Source organism: Pipistrellus hanaki (genome assembly GCF_964339955.1).
Source record: "Pipistrellus hanaki genome assembly, chromosome: 21".
NCBI classification, from domain to species: Eukaryota; Metazoa; Chordata; class Mammalia; order Chiroptera; family Vespertilionidae; genus Pipistrellus; species Pipistrellus hanaki.
This window is the reverse complement of record NC_140523.1, coordinates 5,633,640-5,655,352: the sequence shown is the minus strand read 5'-3', so window position 1 is coordinate 5,655,352 and position 21,713 is coordinate 5,633,640. Positions and strand designations below refer to the sequence as shown.

The 21,713-nt window shown below is 56.8% G+C and overlaps 1 protein-coding gene across 2 annotated transcripts; it reads left to right on the top strand.

Annotated features, from left to right (window-relative positions):
• The first annotated feature begins 634 nt into the window (after positions 1-634).
• Positions 635-18,031, top strand: FES (FES proto-oncogene, tyrosine kinase). Of its 2 annotated transcripts, none has more exons than XM_084869101.1 (19): positions 635-754; positions 1,244-1,462; positions 1,582-1,755; positions 5,352-5,448; positions 5,559-5,742; positions 6,933-7,070; positions 7,172-7,291; positions 7,435-7,557; positions 7,672-7,858; positions 7,999-8,082; positions 9,800-10,009; positions 11,045-11,167; positions 11,561-11,614; positions 12,743-12,861; positions 14,043-14,137; positions 14,261-14,384; positions 15,724-15,881; positions 15,965-16,087; positions 17,025-18,031. In XM_084869101.1, the coding sequence occupies exons 2-19, from the start codon at positions 1,253-1,255 to the stop codon at positions 17,165-17,167; spliced, it is 2,466 nt and encodes an 821-aa protein (XP_084725227.1). In that variant the 5' UTR covers positions 635-754; positions 1,244-1,252; the 3' UTR covers positions 17,168-18,031. The 2 variants fall into 2 exon arrangements, with proteins under 2 accessions (XP_084725227.1, XP_084725228.1); XM_084869102.1 differs by having other exon boundaries at positions 695-750.
• Positions 18,032-21,713: the final 3,682 nt, after the last annotated feature.

Genomic DNA, 21,713 nt, shown 5'->3' with positions numbered 1-21,713 from the left:
GCGCCCCGTTGCTCAGGGTCTCCCTCGGCTGGAAGAAGTGGCCTGGCCCCCAGGTGTAAGGCGGAGGTGTAGGGACCAGGAAGGCCAGCGTGCTCTTACTGGGGAGACCCTGAGTCCCAGCTGGGTGAACCCTACTCCTCTCCCAGCCCCACCCCCAGGTCTCCCTGGGACAGGAAGCTCCTGCCTGGGGCCGGGGCACGGGCATTGTGCCATCGGGACCTGTGCTGGCAAGCAGGCCTCTCCTTGGTAGATTTCCTGGGAAGTCTTACGTACACGGAGCCTGCCCCTGAGGGCCCCTCGGGGCACCCCGGGGTGGGGAGTCCCTGGACTGCTCCCGTTACTCTTCCTTCCGGCCACTGGGCAGCTGCTAGGACTGCCCACCTGCCCCGGGACTCGCAGGCTCAGAGGCCCAGCGCCTGCCCGCAGCCTCTCCCAGTGCCCGCCCCTCCTGGGCACCCTGGGGCCGCCCCCGCCCCCAGGCCCTGGGGATCGCCGGCCCAGGCTGCCCTCTGCAGGGCTATTCTTCCCGGCCCCTCCTCCCTTCCGTTTCCTCTGTGGCCAGAGCTGGGGCCGTGCAGGAGGGCCTGGCAGGCATGGGGGCTACTGCCCGCCCCTTCCCCTCAGCGGCCCGCCCCGGGGCCTGAGCCAACTGAAACCGCTGGAGGAGGAAGCACCGAATCAGGAACTGGCCAGTCGGCCGGGCCTAAGCCAGCCAGCCCTCGGCGCCCCCCTGGAGCAGCTGCCCAAGCCGTGCGTGAGTGGGAGCTCCCAGCCAAGGCCCAGGAGGCAGGCGGAGGGGTGTGGTGGGGGATTGCCCCGGAGCAGGGGCTGGGGCTCAGCAGGCAGGCAAGAGACTTGGCCAGGACCGGGTGGGGCAGGAGTGGGTGCAGGGCCAGGGCCCGGGCTGTGGCTACCTGGGGCACCTGCTGGGTGGGAGAGCTTGGCCCTACCAAGGGCCCAGGGTGCATGCGCCCCTATAATGGGTGCTGGGGGGGCGGGGGGAAGGGCCCGGGGAGGAGATCCCTCCTGGTGGCTTTGCTCCAGGACTGGGGAGCGGGTCCCTGGCCCCAGGCCTAGCCCTGGCACAGGGGAAGCAGAGAGAGTCCGTCCCCAGCCAGGTGGCCTTGGTACCTAGCTTCCACCTTCCTTCTTCCTGCCTGTCTGCAACTTCTCTTGGTCCTCAGCCCCCAGGCCTCCCTGTCCTACTCCTCCGGCAGCCTCTCCTTCCCTCCTCTGTCCCCAGACCAGCGCCATGGGCTTCTCCTCGGAGCTGTGCAGCGCGCAGGGCCATGGGGCCCTGCAGCAGATGCAGGAGGCCGAGCTGCGGCTGCTGGAGGGCATGAGGAAATGGATGGCCCAGCGGGTCAAGAGCGACCGGGAGTACGCGGGACTGCTGCACCACATGACCCCGCAGGACGGCGGGGCCCAGAACCGGCCCGGCTCCGACAGCCCCATCAGCCAGGTGGGCTCCTGTGGGTGCCTTCGGCTCCAGAATGCCCCTGGGGGAGGGTGAGAGAGGGGCGGTCCCAGGCTCTGCAGCCACCACGGTCCCCTCCCGCCCTGACCCCTCCTGCCCTGTAGTCCTGGGCAGAGATCACCAGCCAGACGGAGGGCCTGAGCCGGTTGCTGAGGCAGCACGCGGAAGATCTGAACTCGGGGCCCCTGAGCAAACTGAGCCTGCTCATCGGGGTGCGCCAGCAGCTACGCAAGACCTACAGCGAGCAGTGGCAGCAGCTGCAGCAGGAGCTCACCAAGGTGGGTGGGTGTCAGTCGCCTGGGCCTCTCTGCCCGGACTCGGAGCTGAGAGGGCCGGCTTTTGCACAACGGCCCCTGGATTCACAGGGAAGTGGAAGTCCTGACCGCAGGGCCTGGCCCCCGCAGCTTCCTTTCCCGCCCGGTGTGCTGCCTTGCCGGCCTTCCTGTGCGTTTTCTGTCACTCCAGAGGGCTGGGAGTTTAAGGACGAGTGGTCCCACCGTGGTCTGGGGAGCGCTGGACACCAGCTGGCTCTGGGGCTGGGAGGCGGGGAGAGGAGTGAGGGCTAGCCTGTCTGTCCTTGTCCTGGGGGGGGATTCCTCCCAGGGCCCAAGAGACACCGCAAGGTGAATGAATACAGAGGGTAAAGACGGGGGCTGTGGTCCTGACTGAGTTGGCTCAGTGGATAGAGCATCGGCCTGCGGACTGAAGGGTCCCAGGTTCGATTCTGGTCAAGGGCATGTACCTTGGTTGCGGGCACATCCCTGGCGGTGGGGGGTGTGCAGGAGGCAGCTGATCGATGGTTCTCTTGCATCGATGTTTCTAACTCTCTATCCCTCTCTCTTCCTCTCTGTAAAAAAAAAATCAATAAAATATATTTATTTTTTTAAAAAAAGAAAGAAAGAAAAAGACTGGGGCTGTGAAGTCAGCCTGCCTGCATTTGAATCCAGCCCAGCTCCTCCATCTGTTGATCTCCCAGCCCCTGGCGCTGTTGATCAACCTGCAACCCGGGCACGTGCCCTTGACCGGAATCGAACCCGGGACCCTTCTGTCCACAGGCCGATGCTCTATCCCAGGGGTCTTCAAACTACGGCCCGCGGGCCACATGCGGCCCGCAGAGGAGTCTGATCCGGCCCGCCAGGTTTTTTGGGCAGTGAGCGCAGCCGAGGTGTTACAGTAGGAATTAGTAGTTCATATAGTCCGGCCCTCCAGCTCTCTGAGGGGCCGTGATCTGGCCCCCACTTTAAAAAGTTTGAGGACCCCTGCTCTATCCACTGAGCCACACCAGCTAGGATGCCACAAGTATTTTTAGAATTGCAAAACCTGACAGTTTAGTCAGGGGCACTGACCTCTTTCCCTTAGATTGTCAAGTAAAAAAAAATGACAACAACAGCTATCCGGCGTGCATGCCTTGTCTGGAACCATAAATATCTAAGTCATGTAATGGGGTGTGTCTTGCTGGTCATGTCACATAATGAGGTTGTGTCTGACTAGTTAATTCTTGGTACCAGAAATCCTTATATACAAGTATAGACACCTGATTTTTTTTTTTCCTCCTTTTTTTGGCACCTGATTTTTTTTTTTTTAAAGTCACTTTGGAGCAAGGGGGCAGATAATTACTTTTTTAAATCCTCACCCAAGGATATTTTCCCATTCGTTTTTAGAGAGAGCAGAAGAGAGAAGGAAAGACAGAAAGAAATATCAATGGGATTGAAATACATCGATTGGTTGCCTCTGGCACATGCCCCAACCAGGGCCAGGGAGGAGCCTCTAACGGAGGTGTATGCCCTTGACCGAAATCGAACCCGGAACCCTTCAGTCCGCAGGCCGACACTATCCACTGAACCACACCAGCTAGGGCAGTAATTACTACTTTTTATTATTAGTAGTAGTACTTTGTAAGTCAATCAAAATTACCCCTCTTTCTTTTGTCAGACCGGCAAAATATATTTATCGGTGTGCCGCAGAATTTTGGTCATTAGTTAATGTGTGCCTCAAGATGAAAAAGGTTGAAATTGTTGTTCTAGTTCAATGTACCAGTCAGGTCCCTGTACCACCCTCTTCTACCAGCGCAAAAGCCAGCCTTGCTATGGACCCACAGCGGCCCCTGGTGGCCACTGTCAACCCACTTTTCTCTCTCCCCGAAAGCTTATCTAAAAACAGGGTTAGCCAGCCCTGGCTGGTTTGGCTCAATGGCTAGAGCATCAGCCCGCAGACTGAAGGGTCCCGGGCTTAATTCCAGTCAAGGGCTCATGCCCGGGGTCGCAGACTTGATCCCCAGTAGTGGGCATGCAGGAGGTAGCCGATCAAGGATTCTCTCTCATCATTGATGTTTCTATCTCTCTCTCTCTTCTCCCTTCCTCTCTGAAATCAATAAAAACATATTAACAATAATAAAATAAAGTGTTCGCCAGCTGGCCCTCCCTTGAAGGAAAAGGCTGTTACAGATGGGGAAACTGAGGCTCAGAGAGGCTGGGACTGGCCCGACAGCATGCAGTATCTCAGCAGGGGAACTGGGATGAGAACTCTGGTCTCGACCATCTACTGTTCCTGCCATCTTGCAGGACTCCGTGCAAAATGAAAAAGTGGGGCCCTGTCCAAGAATTATTTTTTCCCCCCAAGAAAGTCATTTTAGTCTCATGAACTATAATAAAACTATTTAAGCTATGCTATTTTGTTATGGCAGCCTGAGCTAAGTCATTCACCCTGCCAGACTCCTTTATTTATGGTGACTGTTCTTTTTTTTTTTTTTTTTTTTTTTTTTAGCATTTTTATAGGAATTTCTTTTCTTTTTTAAAAAAAATCTTTATTGTTGAAAGTATTACATATATCCCCCTTTTCTGCCCCATTGACCCCTTCCAACTTTCCCCCTGCCCCAGGCTCTCATCACCCCATTGTCTGTGTCCATGGGCTATGCATATATGCTTCCCAGGTCTTGTCAAAGAATTATTTTTTTTAAAATATATATTTTACTGATTTCTCACAGAGAAGAAGGGAGAGAGAGTTAGAAACATCGATGAGAGAGAATCACCGATCAGCTGCCTCTTGCACACCCCCTTCTGGGGATGTGCCCACAACCAAGGTACATGCCCTTGACCGGAATCAGACTTGGGACCTTTCAGTCCGCAGGCCGATGCTCTATCCACTGAGCCAGACCGGTTTCGACAGGAATTTTTTTTTTTTTAATCTTTATTGTTGAAAGTATTACATATATCCCCTTTCCCGCGCCCCCCCCCCCCCATTGACCCCTTCTAGCTCGTCCCCTGCCCCAGTCCCTCATCACCCCATTGTCTGTGTCCATGGGCTATGCATATATGCTTCTCAGGTCTTGTAAAAGAATTATTGTTTTTTTTAAAATATATATTTTACTGATTTCTCACAGCGAAGAAGGGAGAGAGAGTTAGAAATATCGATGAGAGAGAAACATTGACCAGCTGTCTCCTGCACACCCCCTACTGGGGATGTGCCCGCAATCAAGGTACATGCCCTTGACCGGAATCGAACCTGAGACCTTTCAGTCCGCAGGCTGACGCTCTATCCACTGACCCACACCGGTTTCAGCTGTCTTGTCAAAGAATTACTGATCATTTCAGGATGGCATCAGCGGCGAACGTTCCTCAGTGTGCAGCTCTGTGTGCCTGCAGCTGGGCCTGCTGCCACCAGATACCCCTCTGGGCCGAGGAGGGGCCGTTGTAACCTACCCCGTCCTCTCCCTGCCTCCCCAGGGGCTGTCCTCAGCCCGGCTCCTCTGCAGTCGCCTCGGCCGCAGAGGGCAGGCCCCGGAGGCCCACCGGCACTTCCGGGGGGGGGGGGGGGACGGCCTTGGATTTGCTGCCCTGGCGAGCTGCTGGCCACACCGCCTCTTCTCTCTCCTCAGACCCACAGCCAGGACATCGAGAAGCTGAAGAGCCAGTACCGAGTCCTGGCGCGGGACAGCGCCCAGGCCCGGCGCAAGTACCAGGAGGCCAGCAAAGGTGTGTGTGTGTGTGTGTGTGTGTGTGTGTGTGTGTGTGGCTTGGAACTGGGAGGGCTGCTCGGGCCTCTGTGCTGTCACTCACACCCTGTTTCCTTCCCCCCCCGGCAGACAAGGACCGCGACAAGGCCAAGGACAAGTACGTGCGCAGCCTGTGGAAGCTCTTCGCGCATCACAACCGCTACGTGCTGGGCGTGCGGGCCGCGCAGCTGCACCACCAGCACCACCACCAGCTCATGCTGCCCGGCCTGCTCCAGTCGCTGCAGGACCTGCACCAGGAGATGGCGTGCATCCTGTGAGCCCCGGGCCCGCCCCGTCCCAGCCCCCTCACCCCGGCCCCCTCACCCCGCCACCATGCCCAGGGGCAGGCTCCTGAGACTTCAGACCTGTACAGTGATGGTTGTAGAATCACATGGGACAGGCCTCGGGCGGAGGGTTGGAGCCGTTCAATTTATATCTGAATTAACATTATCCCAAGGCCCCTTATTCCAGGGTTTGTTATATATACATATATATTTTTTAAATATATTTTATTGATTTTTTTTTACAGAGAGGAAGGGGGAGAGGGATAGTTAGAAACATTAATCAGCTGCCTCTTGCACACACCCTACTGGGGATGTGCCCGCAACCAAGGTACATGCCCTTGACCGGAATTGAACCCAGGATTTTTTCAGTCCGCAGACCGACGCTCTATCCACTGAGCCAAACAGGTTTCTGCTATTTTATTGATTTTTTTTTTTTTTTTTTTTTTTACAGAGAGGAAGGAGGGGAGAGAGAGAAAGAGAGTTAGAAACATTGATGAAAGAAACATCGATCAGCTGCCTCTTGCACACCCCCTACTGGGGATGTGCCTGCAACCAAGGTACATGCCCTTGACCGGAATCAAACCCAGGACCCTTGAGTCTGCAGGCCGACGCTCTATCCACTGAGCCAAACCGGTTTCGGCTGTAGCTCACTTTTTTAAAAATGTATTTTTATTGATTTCAGAGAGGAAGGGAGGGGGAGAGAGAGAGAGAGAAACATCATGGATGACAGACAATCATGGATCGGCTTCCTCCCACACGCCCCCTCCTGGGGGGTGAGTCTGTAACCTGGGCAGGTGCCCTTGATTGGAATCGAACCCGGGACCCTTCAAGTCCGCAGGCCGATGCTCTGTCCACTGAGCCACACTGGCTAGGACCGTAGCTCACTTTGAACCAGCACGTTCCTCATCGTGTGTGCCGCACACCATGCACAGTCTTACTGGGCCCCCATCCCCGCTCCCGGCACCCCCCCTTACACACAAACAGAGGGCAAAGGTCAGGAGGCGGTGCGTCGTCGGCCTTGTGGACTGGTCATCTGGCTGGGAAAGGAGGAGGGAGGTGGGGGCTCAACCCGACCGCTGACTCCCAACCCGGAGTCCAGCCCCTCCACCCCCAGCTTCCCGGCCTTGCCCAGACCCGAGGCCCAGCTGACCCGGATCCCGTCGTTGGGGGGGCGGGGTAGGAAGGAGATCCTGCTGGAGTACCTGGAGATCAGCAGCCTGGTGCAGGAAGAGGTGGCGGCCATCCACCAGGAGATGGCCGCAGCCGCCGCCCGCATCCAGCCCGAGGCCGAGTACCAGGGCTTCCTGCAGCAGTACGGGTATGCCCCTCCCTCGTCGCCCTGCCCGGCCCCGCACCCCGGGGCTGCTGGCCTGTCCCCTGATGGGACCCTTTGTCCGCCCCCCCCCCCGCCCCCCGCAGGTCCCCCCCTGATGTCCCGCCCTGCGTCACCTTCGATGAGTCTCTGCTCGAGGAGGGCGAGGCGCTGGAGCCCGGGGAGCTGCAGCTGAACGAGCTGACGGTGGAGAGCGTGCAGCATGCGTGGGTGCCGGGCACGGGGCGGGCGCTGTCCACACAGCAGGGGCGGGGGGGGGGCCCGGCCCTGCAGGAGGCATCCTGGCCCTGCAAGGGGGCATCCGAGGGGCGGCTCCCAGGCTCCAACCCTGCCCTTCCTTCTGGCACAGGCTGACCTCGGTGACCGAGGAGCTGGCCGTGGCCACCCAGCGGGTGCTCAGCAGGGAGGAGGCGGTCACGCAGCTGCAGCGGGAGCTCCGGCATGAGGAGCAGGCCGTCCACCCGCGGCAGCGGTGAGCGGTCCCCCCCGACAGCAGCTCCCACCCCCTCCCTCCCTCTGCCGGCCCCCGCTGCAGGCTGAGCCCCCCTCTCTCTCCCCCCACCCCCCTCCACCGGCCCGCCTGCAGGGTTTACCTGCTGAGCAAGCGGCAGGTGCTGCAGGAGGAGCTGCAGGGCCTGCAGGTGGCGCTGTGCGGCCAGGCCAAGCTGCAGGCCCAGCAGGAGCTGCTGCAGGCCAAGCTGGAGCGGCTGGGCCCCAGGGAGCCCCCGTGCGTCCCCCTGCTGCAGGATGACCGCCACTCTACGTCCTCCTCGGTGAGTGCCCTCCCCCCAACCCCCACCCACTCACCCCCGCGGGGCCGCCCTGCCGGCCTGCCCCGGCCGAGCTCCTCACTGTCGCCCTCCCCCTCCCTCCCCAAGCCCGGCCACCCGCTGACGTCTGTCCCTGGCCCCAGGAGCCGGAGCGGGAAGGCGTAAGAACGCCCACCCTGGAGATCCTGAAGAGCCACATCTCGGGAATCTTCCGCCCCAAGTTCTCGGTGAGTGAGGGAGCGAGCGAGCGAGCGAGCGAGGCCTGGCCGGCCGGGGCCTCTGCCCGCCCCTTCTCCGAGGGGGTGGGCCGGCCAGGGTCTCAGAGATGCCCCCTAAGCTAAGGTGACCAGACATCCCGCTTTTGGCGGGACAGCCCCGATTTTTAACAATTTGTGCCCTGTCCCGCGGTGTTTTAAAAAAAGTCCCAATTTTTAGCCGAAACCAGTTTGGCTCAATGGATAGAACATCGGCTTGGGGACTGAAAGGTCCCGGGTTCAATTCCGGTCAAGGGCATGTACCTTGGTTGCGGGCATATCCCCAGTAGGAGGTGTGCAAGAAGCAGCTGATTGATGACTCTCTCTCATCGATGTTTCTAACTCTCTATCCCTCTCCCTTCCTCTCTGTACAAAATCAATAAAATATATTAAAAAAAAAAAGTCCCAATTTTTGGCCGAAACGGGTTTGGCTCAGTGGATAGAGCGTCGCCCTGCGGACTGAAAGGTCCCGGGTTCGATTCCGGTCAAGGGCATGTGCCTTGGTTGCGGGCACATCTCCAGTAGGGGGTGTGCAAAAGGCAGCTGATCGATGTTTCTCTCTCATTGATGTTTCTAACTCTCTATCCCTCTCTCTTCCTCTCTGTAAAAAAGCAATAAAATATATTTTAAAAAATAAATAAAAAAAATTAAAAAGTCCCAATTTTTGGAAAGATTCTTTTAAATCTTTTGGACTTTTTTTTCAGAGAGGAAAGGAGAGGATAGAAAGCTAGAAACATCGATGAGAGAGAAACATCAATCAGCTGCCTCCTGCAACCCCCCACTGGGGATGTGCCCGCAACCAATGCACATGCCCTTGACCGGAATCGAACCCGGGACCCTGCAATCCGCAGACCGACGTTCTATCCACTGAGCCACACCGGTTTCAGCTCTTTTGGACTTTTTTTTAAAACACCGCAGGACGCGGGACAAATTGTTAAAAATCGGGACTGGCCGAAACCAGTTTGGTTCAATGGATAGAGCGGCGGCTTGGGGACTGAAGGGTCCCGGGTTCGATTCCGGTCAAGGGCATGTACCTTGGTTGCGGGCATATCCCCAGTAGGGGGTGTGCAAGAGGCAGCTGATCGATGACTCTCTTTCATCGATGTTTCTAACTCTTTATCTCTCTCCCTTCCTCTCTGTACAAAATCTATAAAACATACTTAAAAAAAAAAAAAAAAAATCGGGACTGTCCCGCCAAAAGCGGGACGCCTGGTCACCTTACCCTAAGCCCCTCCCACATGGTGTCTGGGGGTGGTCCCTGGGTTTTGCCCAAGAAGAGAGAAGGCTCTGCCCAGGCTGCTTTTATCGGATGTCCGGGTGTAGGTGTCTCCCGATTCTGCCAGCCCCTCTCCCCTTCCTTCTGCCTTGGTTACCTCACTAGCTCTTTCTGCTTTGGGCGGGAGGGGGGGTTAGGGGGCTGTGGCCTGGTGGAAAAGGCGAAAGCACGCATGGTGCAGGGCCAGCCAGCCCGGCTTCCCACCGCGGCTCTGCCCGGAGCGAGCCGAGCCCGGCTCCAACCCCAGCAGCCTGCCCTGGGGCCTGCGGACAGCTCTGCCCGCTCCCGGGGTGGTTTGGGAAGACCGAGGGGCACACACACACGTGAGAGACAGACTCCCTGCTGACCCCCAGCCGGCCTCGTGGTCACGCCCCTCCTCGCTCTCCCTCTCCCCCCCCCCCCGCCCCTCCCCAGCTCCCCCCGCCGCTGCAGCTGGTTCCCGAGGTGCAGAAGCCGCTGCACGAGCAGCTGTGGTACCACGGCGCCATCCCGCGGGCAGAGGTGGCGGAGCTGCTGGCGCAGTCCGGCGACTTCCTGGTGCGGGAGAGCCAGGGCAAGCAGGACTACGTGCTGTCCGTGCTGTGGGAGGGCCAGCCCCGGCACTTCATCATCCAGTCCGCCGACGTGAGTGCGCCCCCCGCCCGCCCCGCGCCAGGGGCCGGCCTCCCCACGGCGGGAGGCGTGCCCACAGAGACCCCGCCCACTTCCTGCCGCCAAAGAGGCTCAGGCCTTCAGTGCGGGCTCTCCCGGAGGAGGGGAGCAGGCCTATCGGGGACCTTGAGGTTATGCCTTCCTTCCTTTTTTTATTTTTTATTTTTATTTTTATTTTTTTAAAATATATTTTTATTGATTTTGTACAGAGAGGAAGGGAGAGAGATAGAAAGTTAGAGATAGAAGAGATAGAAAGTTAGAAACACCGATGAGAGTCATCGATCAGCTGCCTCCTGCACACCCCCTGCTGGGGATGCGCCCACAACCAAGGCACATGCCCTTGACCGGAATTGAACCCGGGACCTTTCAGTCCCCAAGCCGACGCTCTATCCACTGAGCCAAACCGGTTTCGGCCCTTCCTTTTTTTAAAAAAAAAAAATATATATATTTTATTGATTTTTTTACAGAGAGGAGGAGAAGAGAGGGATAGAGAGTTAGAAACATCTATGAGAGAGAAACATGCATCAGCTGCCTCCTGCACACCCCACATTGGGGATGTGCCCGCAACCAAGGTACATGCCCTTGACCGGAATCGAACCCGGGACCTTTCAGTCTGCAGGCCGACACTCTATCCACTGAGCCAAACCGGTTTCGGCCTCTTTTATTTTTATTTTTTAACACATTTTTATTGATTTCAGCAAAGAAGGGAGAGGGGGAGAGAGAGAAAAAGAAACATCAATGATGAGAGAGAATTATGGATCGGCTGCCTTCTGCACGCCCCATCCTGGTGATCGAGCCTGCAACCTGGGCATGTGCCCTGACCGGGAATCGAACCCTGACCTCCCTGGTTCCTAGGTCGATGCTCAACCCCTGAGCCATGCCTTCCTGCGGTGTCTCTGCCTTTCGTTCTGGGCAGACCCTTTCTCCCTGCTGCTCCCCGTCCCCACCCCCGGGCTCAGGTCCCCTCAGCAGTGGAGACTGCTGACCCAGGACCCCCTGCGCCCCCAGAACATGTACCGCCTGGAAGGCGACGGCTTTCCCAGCATTCCCTTGCTCATCGACCACCTGCTGCGCTCCCAGCAGCCCCTCACCAAGAAGAGTGGCGTTGTCCTGAGCCGGGCTGTGCCCAAGGTAAGCTGCACACACACACACACACACACACACACACACACACGACGCCCACCCTGCCCACCGCAGGCCTGGGGAGCAGGGTCCGGGCCCCAGGAACCAGGGCAGGAGGGCCCTTCCAGCTCCCCTGTCTCTGGTCTCCGTACAGAGCAGCCACCTGCTGCATTTGCAAGGTCAAGGCCACTCCCACCCACAAGGTGGCGCTCTCCCGGCCCCTCCCCGGTCCCCGAAGTTGTCCCAGTGGGATCCCGACAGGGCCCAAGCCCCAGTTTACAGACTGACACACAGAGGCGCCAGGACGTGCCAGGTGGAGCCTCGGGGGGAGGTGTTCAGCTCCGCAGGGCCCAGCACGCCTCCCCTTCACTAGCTGACACCCCCCCCCCCTTCCTCCCGCAGGACAAGTGGGCGCTGAACCACGACGACCTGGTGCTGGGCGAGCAGATCGGGCGGGTGAGTTGGGCGCCCCGCGGCCTCCTGGATGCCTGCGTTGTCCCACTTCCTTCCAGCCCCCCGTCCCCCCATCCCCAGCCCCTGTGAGTCACCCCGAGGCCCCCTCTCCCGGAGCTCCACGGCCTCCATCTCTCTCTGATCCCCAGCTTGGACCCTGCTCCCTGCCCAGCCACTGCCATGCACCGTTCTGCAGGAAACGAGGAAGGTCCCTGCTGCTGGCACCCGCCCCCTCCCCTACCAGCCCCTACCCCCCCACACACACCTCACAGGCCCTGCCTCCCCACCCCATAGGGCCCCTACCCCTTCCCCCCCCTCCGGAGCTCTGCTGTGAGGGGACATACATGGTGTTCTGGGAGCTATCAAACATCTGCCTAGGAAAGAAGGCAGTTTCCTAAAGATCACAGGCTTTTCCAGCCCAAGGAAAGAAGTGGCTTTTGCTATTTTTGTTGTGTTTTTTTAAAAATATATATATATTTTGCCGAGGCCGGTGTGGCTCAGTGGATAGAGCGTTGGCCTGCGGACTGAGGGGTCCCGGGTTCGATTCCGGTCAAGGGCATGTGCCTTGGTTGCGGACACATCCCCGGTGGGGGGTGTGCAGGAGGCAGCTGGTTGATGTTTCTCTCTCATCGATGTTTCTGGCTCTCTATCTCTCTCCCTTCCTCTCTGTAAAAAAAATCAATAAAATATATATTTAAAAAATAAAATATAAAAAAAAATATTTTTTTATTTATCTCAGAGAGGAAGGGAAGAGGGAAAGAGAGAGAGAGAGAAACATCGATGATGAGCCTCCTGCACACCCCGCATTGGGGATGGAGCCTGCAACCCCGGGCATGAGCCCTGACCGGGAATCAAACCGGGACCTCCTGGTTCACAGGTCGATCGATGCCCAACCACTGAGCCACACCAGCCGGGCGGAACGTGGCTTTTGGGTGATCCGTGTCACTTGTTTTTAGTGCACATGCTGGAGGTGACATTCTCTGCCCGTCCCATGTGCATTCCCTCGGCCCCCCAGCTGGGGGTAAACGAGAGAGCCGCGGATGGGGTGCTGAGGGGAGGGTGGGCGGGGGGTGGGCACCGGAAGGGCTGTCCCCCGAGAGGATGGCCCGGAACCCAGTGCCGCCCGTGCAGGGGAACTTCGGCGAGGTGTTCAGCGGGCGCCTGCGCGTAGACAACACCCTGGTGGCCGTGAAGTCCTGTCGGGAGACGCTGCCGCCGGACCTCAAGGCCAAGTTCCTGCAGGAAGCCAGGTGGGGGGGCGGCGCGGCGGCCACGCGGCGGCCCACGCGAGGGCTTCCTCTGCCTGCGCACGGTGGCATGGAGAGCTTGGCTTCCGTGGTGTCATGTCATCCTCACAGACCAACCCCTGCAACCAGGGCAGAGGGGTTGAGGCTTGGTGACCCCCCATCCCCTGAGGTCATACATCCAGGCCTCCTGACCTCATAGGCCACGCTCACTCTTCTGCTGCCCTTTCCTGCCCTCCCTCGGGCTCCCTGGGGTTCCCTGGGGTTCCCTGAGTCTCCCTGGGGTTCCCTGGGTCTCCCTGAGGTTCCCTGAGGCTCCCTGGGGTTCCCTGAGGCTCCCTGGGTCTCCCTGAGGTTCCCTGAGGCTTCCTGGGGTTCCCTGAGGCTCCCTGGGTCTCCCTGAGGTTCCCTGAGGCTCCCTGGGGTTCCCTGAGGCTCCCTGGGTCTCCCTGAGGTTCCCTGAGGCTCCCTGGGGTTCCCTTGGGCTCCCTGAGTCTCCCTGGGGTTCCCTGACGCTCCCTGGGGTTCTCTCGGGCCCCCTGGGGTTCCCTGGGTCTCCCTGGGGTTCCCTGAGGATCCCTGAGGATCCCTGGGGATCCCTGAGGCTCCCTGGGGTGCCCTGGGGTTCCCTGAGGCTCCCTGGGGTTCCCTGAGGCTCCCTGGGGTTCCCTCAGGCTCCCTGAGGCTCCCTGGGGTTCCCTGGGGTACCTGGGGTTCCCTGGGGTTCCCTGGGTCTCCCTGGAGTTCCCTGAAGCTCCCTGAGGCTCCCTGGGGTTCCCTCGGGCTCCCTGGGGTTCCCTGGGTCTCCCTGGGGTTCCCTGAGGATCCCTGGGGTTCCCTGAGGCTCCCTAGGGTTCCCTGAGGCTCCCTGGGGTTCCCTGAGTCTCCCTGGGGTTCCCTCGGGCTCCCTGGGGCTCCCTGGGGTTCCCTGAGGCTCCCTGGGGTTCCCTCAGGCTCCCTGGGGTCCCTGGGGTACCTGGGGTTCCCTGGGGGTCCCTGGGTCTCCCTGGAGTTCCCTGAAGCTTCCTGAGGCTTCCTGGGGTTCCCTCAGGCTCCCTGGGGTTCCCTCAGGCTCCCTGAGGCTCCCTGGGGTTCCCTGGGCTCCCTGGCGTCCCTGGGGTTCCCTGGGGCTGGGGCAGGATGGATCCGCCCCCACGGTGGGAGCCTAAGCAGCGGTGCCCCCCCAGGATCCTGAAGCAGTACAGCCACCCCAACATCGTGCGTCTCATCGGCGTGTGCACCCAGAAGCAGCCCATCTACATCGTCATGGAGCTGGTGCAGGGTGAGCCCGGGGCCCGCTCCCCCGGGGCGGGGACCTCCGCCCCCTGGGTCTCCCCCTCCCTCCCGTCCCCCATCCCCCTGCCCTGCAAGGAGGCTCAGCAAGGCTTCCCCCACCCACCGCCAGGGGGCGACTTCCTGACCTTCCTCCGGACTGAGGGAGCGCGGCTCCGGATGAAGACGCTGCTGCAGATGGTGGGCGACGCGGCCGCCGGCATGGAGTACCTGGAGAGCAAGGGCTGCATCCACCGGTGAGCGAGCGAGCGAGCGGGCGGGCGAGCGGGGAGCGCCCTCAGGCCGCCCGCCGCCCCCGCAGCCCTCCGCGCAGCCCCCCGGGGTCCAGGCTGTGCTGCCGCCCAGCACCCCTCGTTCACCGGCAGGTCGGGCTCCAGCGCTGGGGCTCGCCTCTCCTGTAGACTAGAGCAGTGTTTTTCAACCTTTTTTGGGCAAAGGCACACTTGTTTCATGAAAAAAATCACGAGGCACACCACCATTAGAAAATGTTAAAAAATTTAACTCTGTGCCTATATTGACTATATATAAAGTAATTCTCTTGAATAGGAATCAAATAAACACAAAGAAAGTATTTTATAATTACTTTATTATGAAATATTAAGTAAACAAAATAGTGAAAAATTATAAAATTCTTGTCTTGTCTGCACCTACGGCACACCAGGCAACATCTCGCGGCACACTAGTGTGCCGCGGAACAGCGGTTGAAAAACGCTGGACTAGAGCATGAGTCCCAGGCCAGAGAGCATTCTTTTTTTTTTCTTCTTATTTTTTAAATATATTTTATTGACTGTTTTACAGAGAGGAAGGGAGAAGGATAAAGAGTTAGAAACATCGATGAGAGAGAAACATCCATCAGCTGCCTCTTGCACACCCCCTACTGGGGATGTGCCCTCAACCAAGGCACATGCCCTTGACCAGAATCGAACCTGGGACCTTTCAGTCCGCAGGCCGACGCTCTATCCACTGAGCCACACCGGTTTCAGCTTTTTTTTTTTTTTTTTTTTTAATATATTTTACTGATCTTTTACAGAGAGAAAGGGAGAGGGATAGAAAGATAGAAACATCGCCGAAACCGGTTTGGCTCAGTGGTAGAGCCTCGGTCTGCGGACTGAAAGGTCCCGGGTTCGATTCCGGTCAAGGGCATGTACATTGGTTGTGGGCACGTACATTGGTTGTGGGCACATCCCCAGTGGGGGGGTGTGCAGGAGACAGCTGATCGATGATCCTCTCTCATCGATGTTTCTAACTCTATCCCTTTCCTTTCCTCTCTGTAAACAATCAATAAAATACATTTAAAAAAAAAAAAAATAGAAACACCGATCAGCTGTCTCCTGCACACCTCCCACTGGGGATGTGCCCGCAACCCAGGCATGTGCCCTTGTCCGGAATCGAACCTGGGACCCCTCCGTCCGCAGGCCGACGCTCTCTCCACTGAGCCACTCCAGCTGGGGCAGAGAGCAGCCTTTGTTCCTGGGTGTGTCTCGGGGTGGGGGAGGCGGGTCAGGCAGGCGACAGGGGCAGCGAGGACGGCGGCTGAGGGAGCCCCTCTCCTGCTCCCCCCCCCCCCCCCCGCAGGGACCTGGCCGCCCGGAACTGCCTGGTCACGGAGAAGAACGTCCTGAAGATCAGCGACTTCGGCATGTCCCGGGAGGAGGAGGACGGCATCTACGCCGCCTCGGGGGGCCTCCGGCAGGTCCCCGTGAAGTGGACGGCACCCGAGGCCCTTAACTACGGTGAGCTCCGGGCACGGGGGGCCCCCGGTCCGACGGCCGACGGCCGCGGGCGGCCCCCTCTCACGCCTCACGCCCCCCTGCAGGCCGCTACTCCTCCGAGAGCGACGTGTGGAGCTTCGGCATCTTGCTCTGGGAGACCTTCAGCCTGGGGGCCTCCCCGTACCCCAACCTCAGCAACCAGCAGACTCGCGAGTTCATAGAAAAGGGTAAGGCACCCCGCTGGGTGACAGCAGCCACGCGGCCACGTTTTTGGGTGTTTTTTTAAAAAAATTTATTCTATTTATTTATTTATTTTTTTAAGATATTTGTATTGAGTTTTATTTTATTTTATTTTATTTTTAAATATATTTTATTGATTTTGTATAGAGAGGGAGGGAGAGAGATAGAGAGTTAGAAACCTCGATGAGAGAGAGTCATCGATCAGCTGCCTCTTGCACACCCCCTACTGGGGATGTGCCCGCAACCAAGGTACATGCCCTTGACCGGAATCGAACCCGGGACCCTTCAGTCCCCAAGCCGACGCTCTATCCATTGAGCCAAACCGGTCTCGGCTGTATATTGAGTTTTAGAGAGAGAAGAAGGGAGAAGAAGTGAGACAGAAACATCAATGGCGAGAGAGAATCATGCATCAGCTGCCTCCTGCATGCCTCCTACTGGAAGATGGAGCCAGCAACCCGGAGGCATGCGCCCTGACCGGGAATCGAACGGTGTGACCTCCTGGTTCATAGGTCGGTGCGCAACCACTGAGCCACACCGGCCGGGCCCAAGTTTTTGTCCCTATGCTGCAGGGGGACTACCCCCGGGTCCCCCCCTCACCTTCCGTTCGTCTCGCTGGGGCGGAATAAGATCAGTCCGTCCTGTAGCTGCCGCTGCGCAGGCCCGGCAGGTGAGGCGGGGGGACGAATAGGCCCCTTTCACAGAAGGAAAAACTGAGGCTCGCAGAGGTCATACAGCTTGCACACAGTAGGGTTGCAATCGGGACCGCTGCGTCCTCATGAGAGAGAGAGAGAGAGAGGGGGGCCCCTTTAAGAGCGGCACAGTTTACTCCGTTCCCATGGCTCACGGGTTGCCCCCGGGGGCTGTGAGGGGACCTCAGGGCCCCCCCCCGCCCCTCACGCCCGGGTGCCGTGCTCGCCCTCACAGGGGGCCGCCTTCCCTGCCCGGAGCTGTGCCCGGACGCCGTGTTCCGGCTCATGGAGCAGTGCTGGGCCTACGAGCCGGGGGAGCGGCCCAGCTTCAGCACCATCTACCAGGAGCTGCAGAGCATCCGGAAGCGGCATCGGTGAGGCCGGCCCGCGGCCTGTGCCCGGGGCGGCGTCGTTGTCGTGCCTCCTTCCCAGCTCCGGCTCACACAGCGTGGGGGCTCCTCACAGCTCTGGACTCCAGCCACCGCCCCCCCCTGCCCCCCCGCGCGGTGGGGATGTGGGCCCCCCGTGTCTGCTGTGCCTCCGTGCTCCTGCCAGGGCCCCTCCTCTTCCAAGCAGAAATAATAAACCACTTGTGCCCGCCTCGTGCTCTTGACATGCGTGCTCTGCCCTGGAGGGCAGAACCCGCGGGGTCCGAGGGGCCTGTGCGGATGTCAGCGTGGCGTCCAAGTCTGGAGACGCAGACGCAAGGAGAGGCCGGCGCGTGAGGCCTGAACGTCAGGAGCTTGTCAGTGTGAGAGAGCCGCTGGCACTGCTGATGTGTGCGCCCGTCACGTGAGATTGGGGGGAAGAGGAGCTGGTCGGGGGCGGTTAGAGGTTCCCTCCGAGACCGCCGTGGCTGCAGGGAAAGAATTGCTTCTCAGTGTGTCTCTCACACACAAGCTTCCCGAGCAGTTGGGTACAGAGCCTGCCCCGCCTCCCTTGAGTCCCCCTGAGATCCACAGAATGATCTGAAACGGAACCAGCAGCACCGGTGAAGGCCCAGCAGAGGAGGAGTCTGAACGCACTGAGAAGCATCAGCAGGAAAGATGTAAAGAACTAAGTCCTGACCGGTGTGCCTCAGTGGATAGAGCGTCGGCCTGTGGACTGAAAGGTCCCAGGTTCGATTCCGGTCAAGGGCATGTACCTGGGTTGCAGGCACATCCCCAGTAGGGGGTGTGCCAGGAGGCAGCTGATGGATGTTTCTCTCGCATCGATGTTTCTGACTCTCCCTCTCCCTTCCTCTCTGTAAAAAAAAAAAAAAAATCAATAAAAATATATATTTAAAAAAGAAAAGAAAAAAAAGAACGAAGCAGAACTTTGAGGCCAAAATGGCCATTCCCCCAAGATGGTTTAGGAAAATAGCTGACATCTCTTGTCAAAGACATAAAGGGCCCAGGACTTCTTTCAACAAGAGGAAGCGAGTCCGCGTGTGACTACGTGGAAGTGTTAGGAAGTCAAACCCCGTCTTCGTTGGAAGTGGGAGAGAGCCGAACTGAGGAACTCCTGCTTCTGAGTCAGATGTGGCAGGTCCGTGCCGGCCACCGCGCTCATTGCAACAAGGAGGACGAGACAAGATGACAACCACCATTTCTTAAAGAGAACGGAGAGTGTTAGGAGACGAGAGAACCCGATGAACTCCAATGTCAAGGAGGACAGGGCCCCGCCCAGGTGGTTACTCAGGTCCCTGAGACATTCCATGACCAGAATGGCCCCAACCAGAGAGACTGTAAGGAGGAAAGGAGCAGCGAGCCGTTTCTGTGCTATGGATTGGGCCCAAACTGCAAAGCCAGTTTTCCCCTGGGTTCTGAAGCCCCTGGGGCCATTGGAAAGGGGCTGGGCTGGGCAGACAAGTCCCACAGCCTTGCAGAATTTAGAGGGGGAAAACTGAAACAGATAACACCCCCCCTTAAGAGATTGGCCAGATCCCACAACCTTGAAGGATGTAGAGGGGAGAACCTGAAACAAATAACTCCCCCTTAAGAGATTGGCCAGATCTTGAACCTATGGATCGGGAGGCCAAAGAGCTAACCCTAGAATCTCTGAAGAGCAGAGTTTGAAAGCCGAGAGAGACGGAAACTGGCCAGGTTTTCGACCCCAAGTCCAAGAGGGCCACTCCTAAGGGACAGAGACAATCCAGCGGAGGACTGAGACTCACAGAGCTGTGACTCCGCCCCAACTTAGCTCAGTGCTTGACTGCTGATTACCACAGGAACAAGAAAAATATCTCCAGGTGGCTAGCTCCTCGGGGTTGGGAGGTGTGGGTCAGGGAGACGAAAGGAATAACATAAGCTGAAGTTTCTAACCTTTTTCTTATTTTAAAAAATGTTTTAAATTGATTTTAGAGAGGAAAGGAGAGGGAGAGAGAGAGAAACATCAATGATAACAATGAATCATTGATCAGCTGCCTTCTGCACTCCCCCTATTGGGGATGGAGCCCACAACCCGGGCATTTGCCCTTGGCTAGAATCGAACCTGGGACCCTTAAGTCTGCAAGCCGACGCTCTATCCACTGAGCCAAACCACCTAGGGCTCCCTACCCTTCTTTTACACCCAATATGCAGCATGCAAACAAAAATTATGAAATGTGCGCCCCCCAAAAAAGATAAAAATGGGGCCAACACCTAAGAGAAAACATAAACAACAGAAGCAAGACCACAGATGATCTAGATATTGGAGTTGGCAGATAAAGATTTTAAAAAACTACAGTTAATTTGTTAAATTGGGGGGGTGGGGTGGACAAAATAGATGGAAATATGGAGACTTTTAACAGGGTTGTAATTTACTTAGAATCGAAAGGAGCAGGTGGAACTGAAAAATGCCACCCCTCAAATTACAAACTCATTGGATGGGTTTCATGAAAAATGAAGGAGAAAGTCACACTTCTAGAGACTGAAGACAGATTTAGTGAACTTGAAGATAGATTAAGAGAAGGTATCTAAGTTGAAGTAGAGAAAGAGAGAGAGAAACACACACACACACACACACACAAACAAGAATGTCTGGGGATGGGGGGGAGGAAGCAGCCTAAGGCACAGATGGGACTTCATTTTATGAGTGATTGGAGTTCCAGAAGGAAGAGAGAAGTTAGAACCAGAATAAACTGACAATGACTCCAACAGGAATAAGAAAGACCACGGATACACAGCAACACTGATGAATCTCAAAGATGTTGAGTACAGAAGTCAGACATGTTTGAATCTCACTTATGAAATCTCATACACACAAAAGTCAGACATAAAGGAGTGCAACCTTGCAATCCCATTTCATGAAGTTCAAGAACAGGATAAAACTAAGCAATAGAGAAGTCAACATAGTGGTTATGTCTGAGGGGTACTGCTGATGGGAAGAGGGGGATGGAATTAATGGAGATATTCATTGCAGTATGATTTATGCTGCTTCAAAATTACAAAACTCTGCCTGGCCGGTGTGGCTCCGTGGTTGGGCATTGACCTAAGAACCAGAAGGTCACCGTTAAGACTCCAGGTCAGGGCTGGATCCCTGGAGGGGAGGAGGGGGCATGCAGGAGGCAACCGATCCATGATTTTCTCTCATCACTGATGTTTCTACTCTCTCTCCCTCTTCCTTCCTCTCTGAAATCAATTAAAAAATAATTTTAGCCAAAACCGGTTTGGCTCAGTGGATAGAGCTTTGGCCTGCGGACTTAAGGGTCCCAGATTTGATTCCAGTCAAGGGCAGGTACCTTGGTTTCGGGCACATCCCCAGTGGGGAGAGTGCAGGATGCAGCTGATCAATGTTTCTCCCTATCCCTCTCCCTTCCTCTCTGAAAAAAAAAAAAAAAAAATAAAAAAATAAAAAAAAAAATATATATATATATATATATATATATCAATAAAATATATATTTTTATAATTTTAAAAACACAAAATGACAAAACACAGACGCCCAGTAAAAGGAGAATCACCCAGACAATTCTGTGATGTTTTAGTCGTTGGGTGTGTTGTGGGGTCAAACCCTGGAGTCAAAATAAGACCCCTGGAGGCTGCTAATTGATTATTTAAAAAAAAAAAAAAAAAGCAGGCAAGGATTTATTGAACTGGCCAGGACCACCGTGAGAGCACCACTCGAATGTGGAGTCCACACTCACGACCGCACCATTCCAGGTGTAGGCAGCCCTTTCAAAGGTCTAAATCACAAAAAATTTCCTTCGTTCTAAATTCTAAATGCTGGGAACAGCCCGCAGGGTCCTTCCCAGCCACATCCTGCTGGACGTTGGAATGTGGCCCTGTCTTGCGAAAGCAGACAGTACAGAAGCAGAACCGAGCAAAGGTAATCTCTAAAGGTTATCTGCAGTGTCTGTAACTCCTGCAGCTACTGAGTCAATGGGATCCATCTCAGTGGTCCTGGTCCACAGGCTCAGGAAAACTGCCTTAGCCTCCAGGTCTCCATCTGGATTCAGCTGAGATAACCACCCTATTGTTGAAGCAAGTCAGCAGAGTGCCGCAGCCGGAATAGCAGGGTTAAAATTCAAACAGCATGCCAAAGCCAGTTTGGCTCAGTGGGTAGAGCGTCGGCCTGCGGAATGAAGGGTCCCGGGTTTGATTCTGGTCAAGGGCATGTACCTTGGTTGCGGGCACATCCCCGGTGAGGGGTGTGCAGGAGGCAGCTGGTGGATGTTTCTCTCTCATCGATGTTTCTGGCTCTCTATTCTTCTCCTTTCCTCTCTGTAAAAATCAATAAAATATATTTTAAAATAAAATTCAAACAGCAGTTTGTACCCAAGTATGGTTGCTCCCATACTTCAGGTGGCCAGCTGGGAAAGGACAGGGGCGGATGCTCTGCACCCACAGGAGGCAGCACCCCTGGGCCCTGAAAAAGTAGCATCCCCGTGAGGTTCTCTGGAGCGGAGCCGGCGGGCGGGTGCATCCAAGGAGGGATGTCCTCTCTGCTCTTTGCACCTAAAGGT

Coding starts and splice junctions, on each gene's coding strand:
- FES (XM_084869101.1), top strand. CDS start 1,253: ATGGGCTTCTCCTCGGAGCTGTGCAGCGCGCAGGGCCATGGGGCCCTG. Junction 12,862..14,042: donor AAGTTCCTGCAGGAAGCCAG/GTGGGGGGGCGG, acceptor GTGCCCCCCCAG/GATCCTGAAGCAGTACAGCC. Junction 16,088..17,024: donor TCGCGAGTTCATAGAAAAGG/GTAAGGCACCCC, acceptor TCGCCCTCACAG/GGGGCCGCCTTCCCTGCCCG.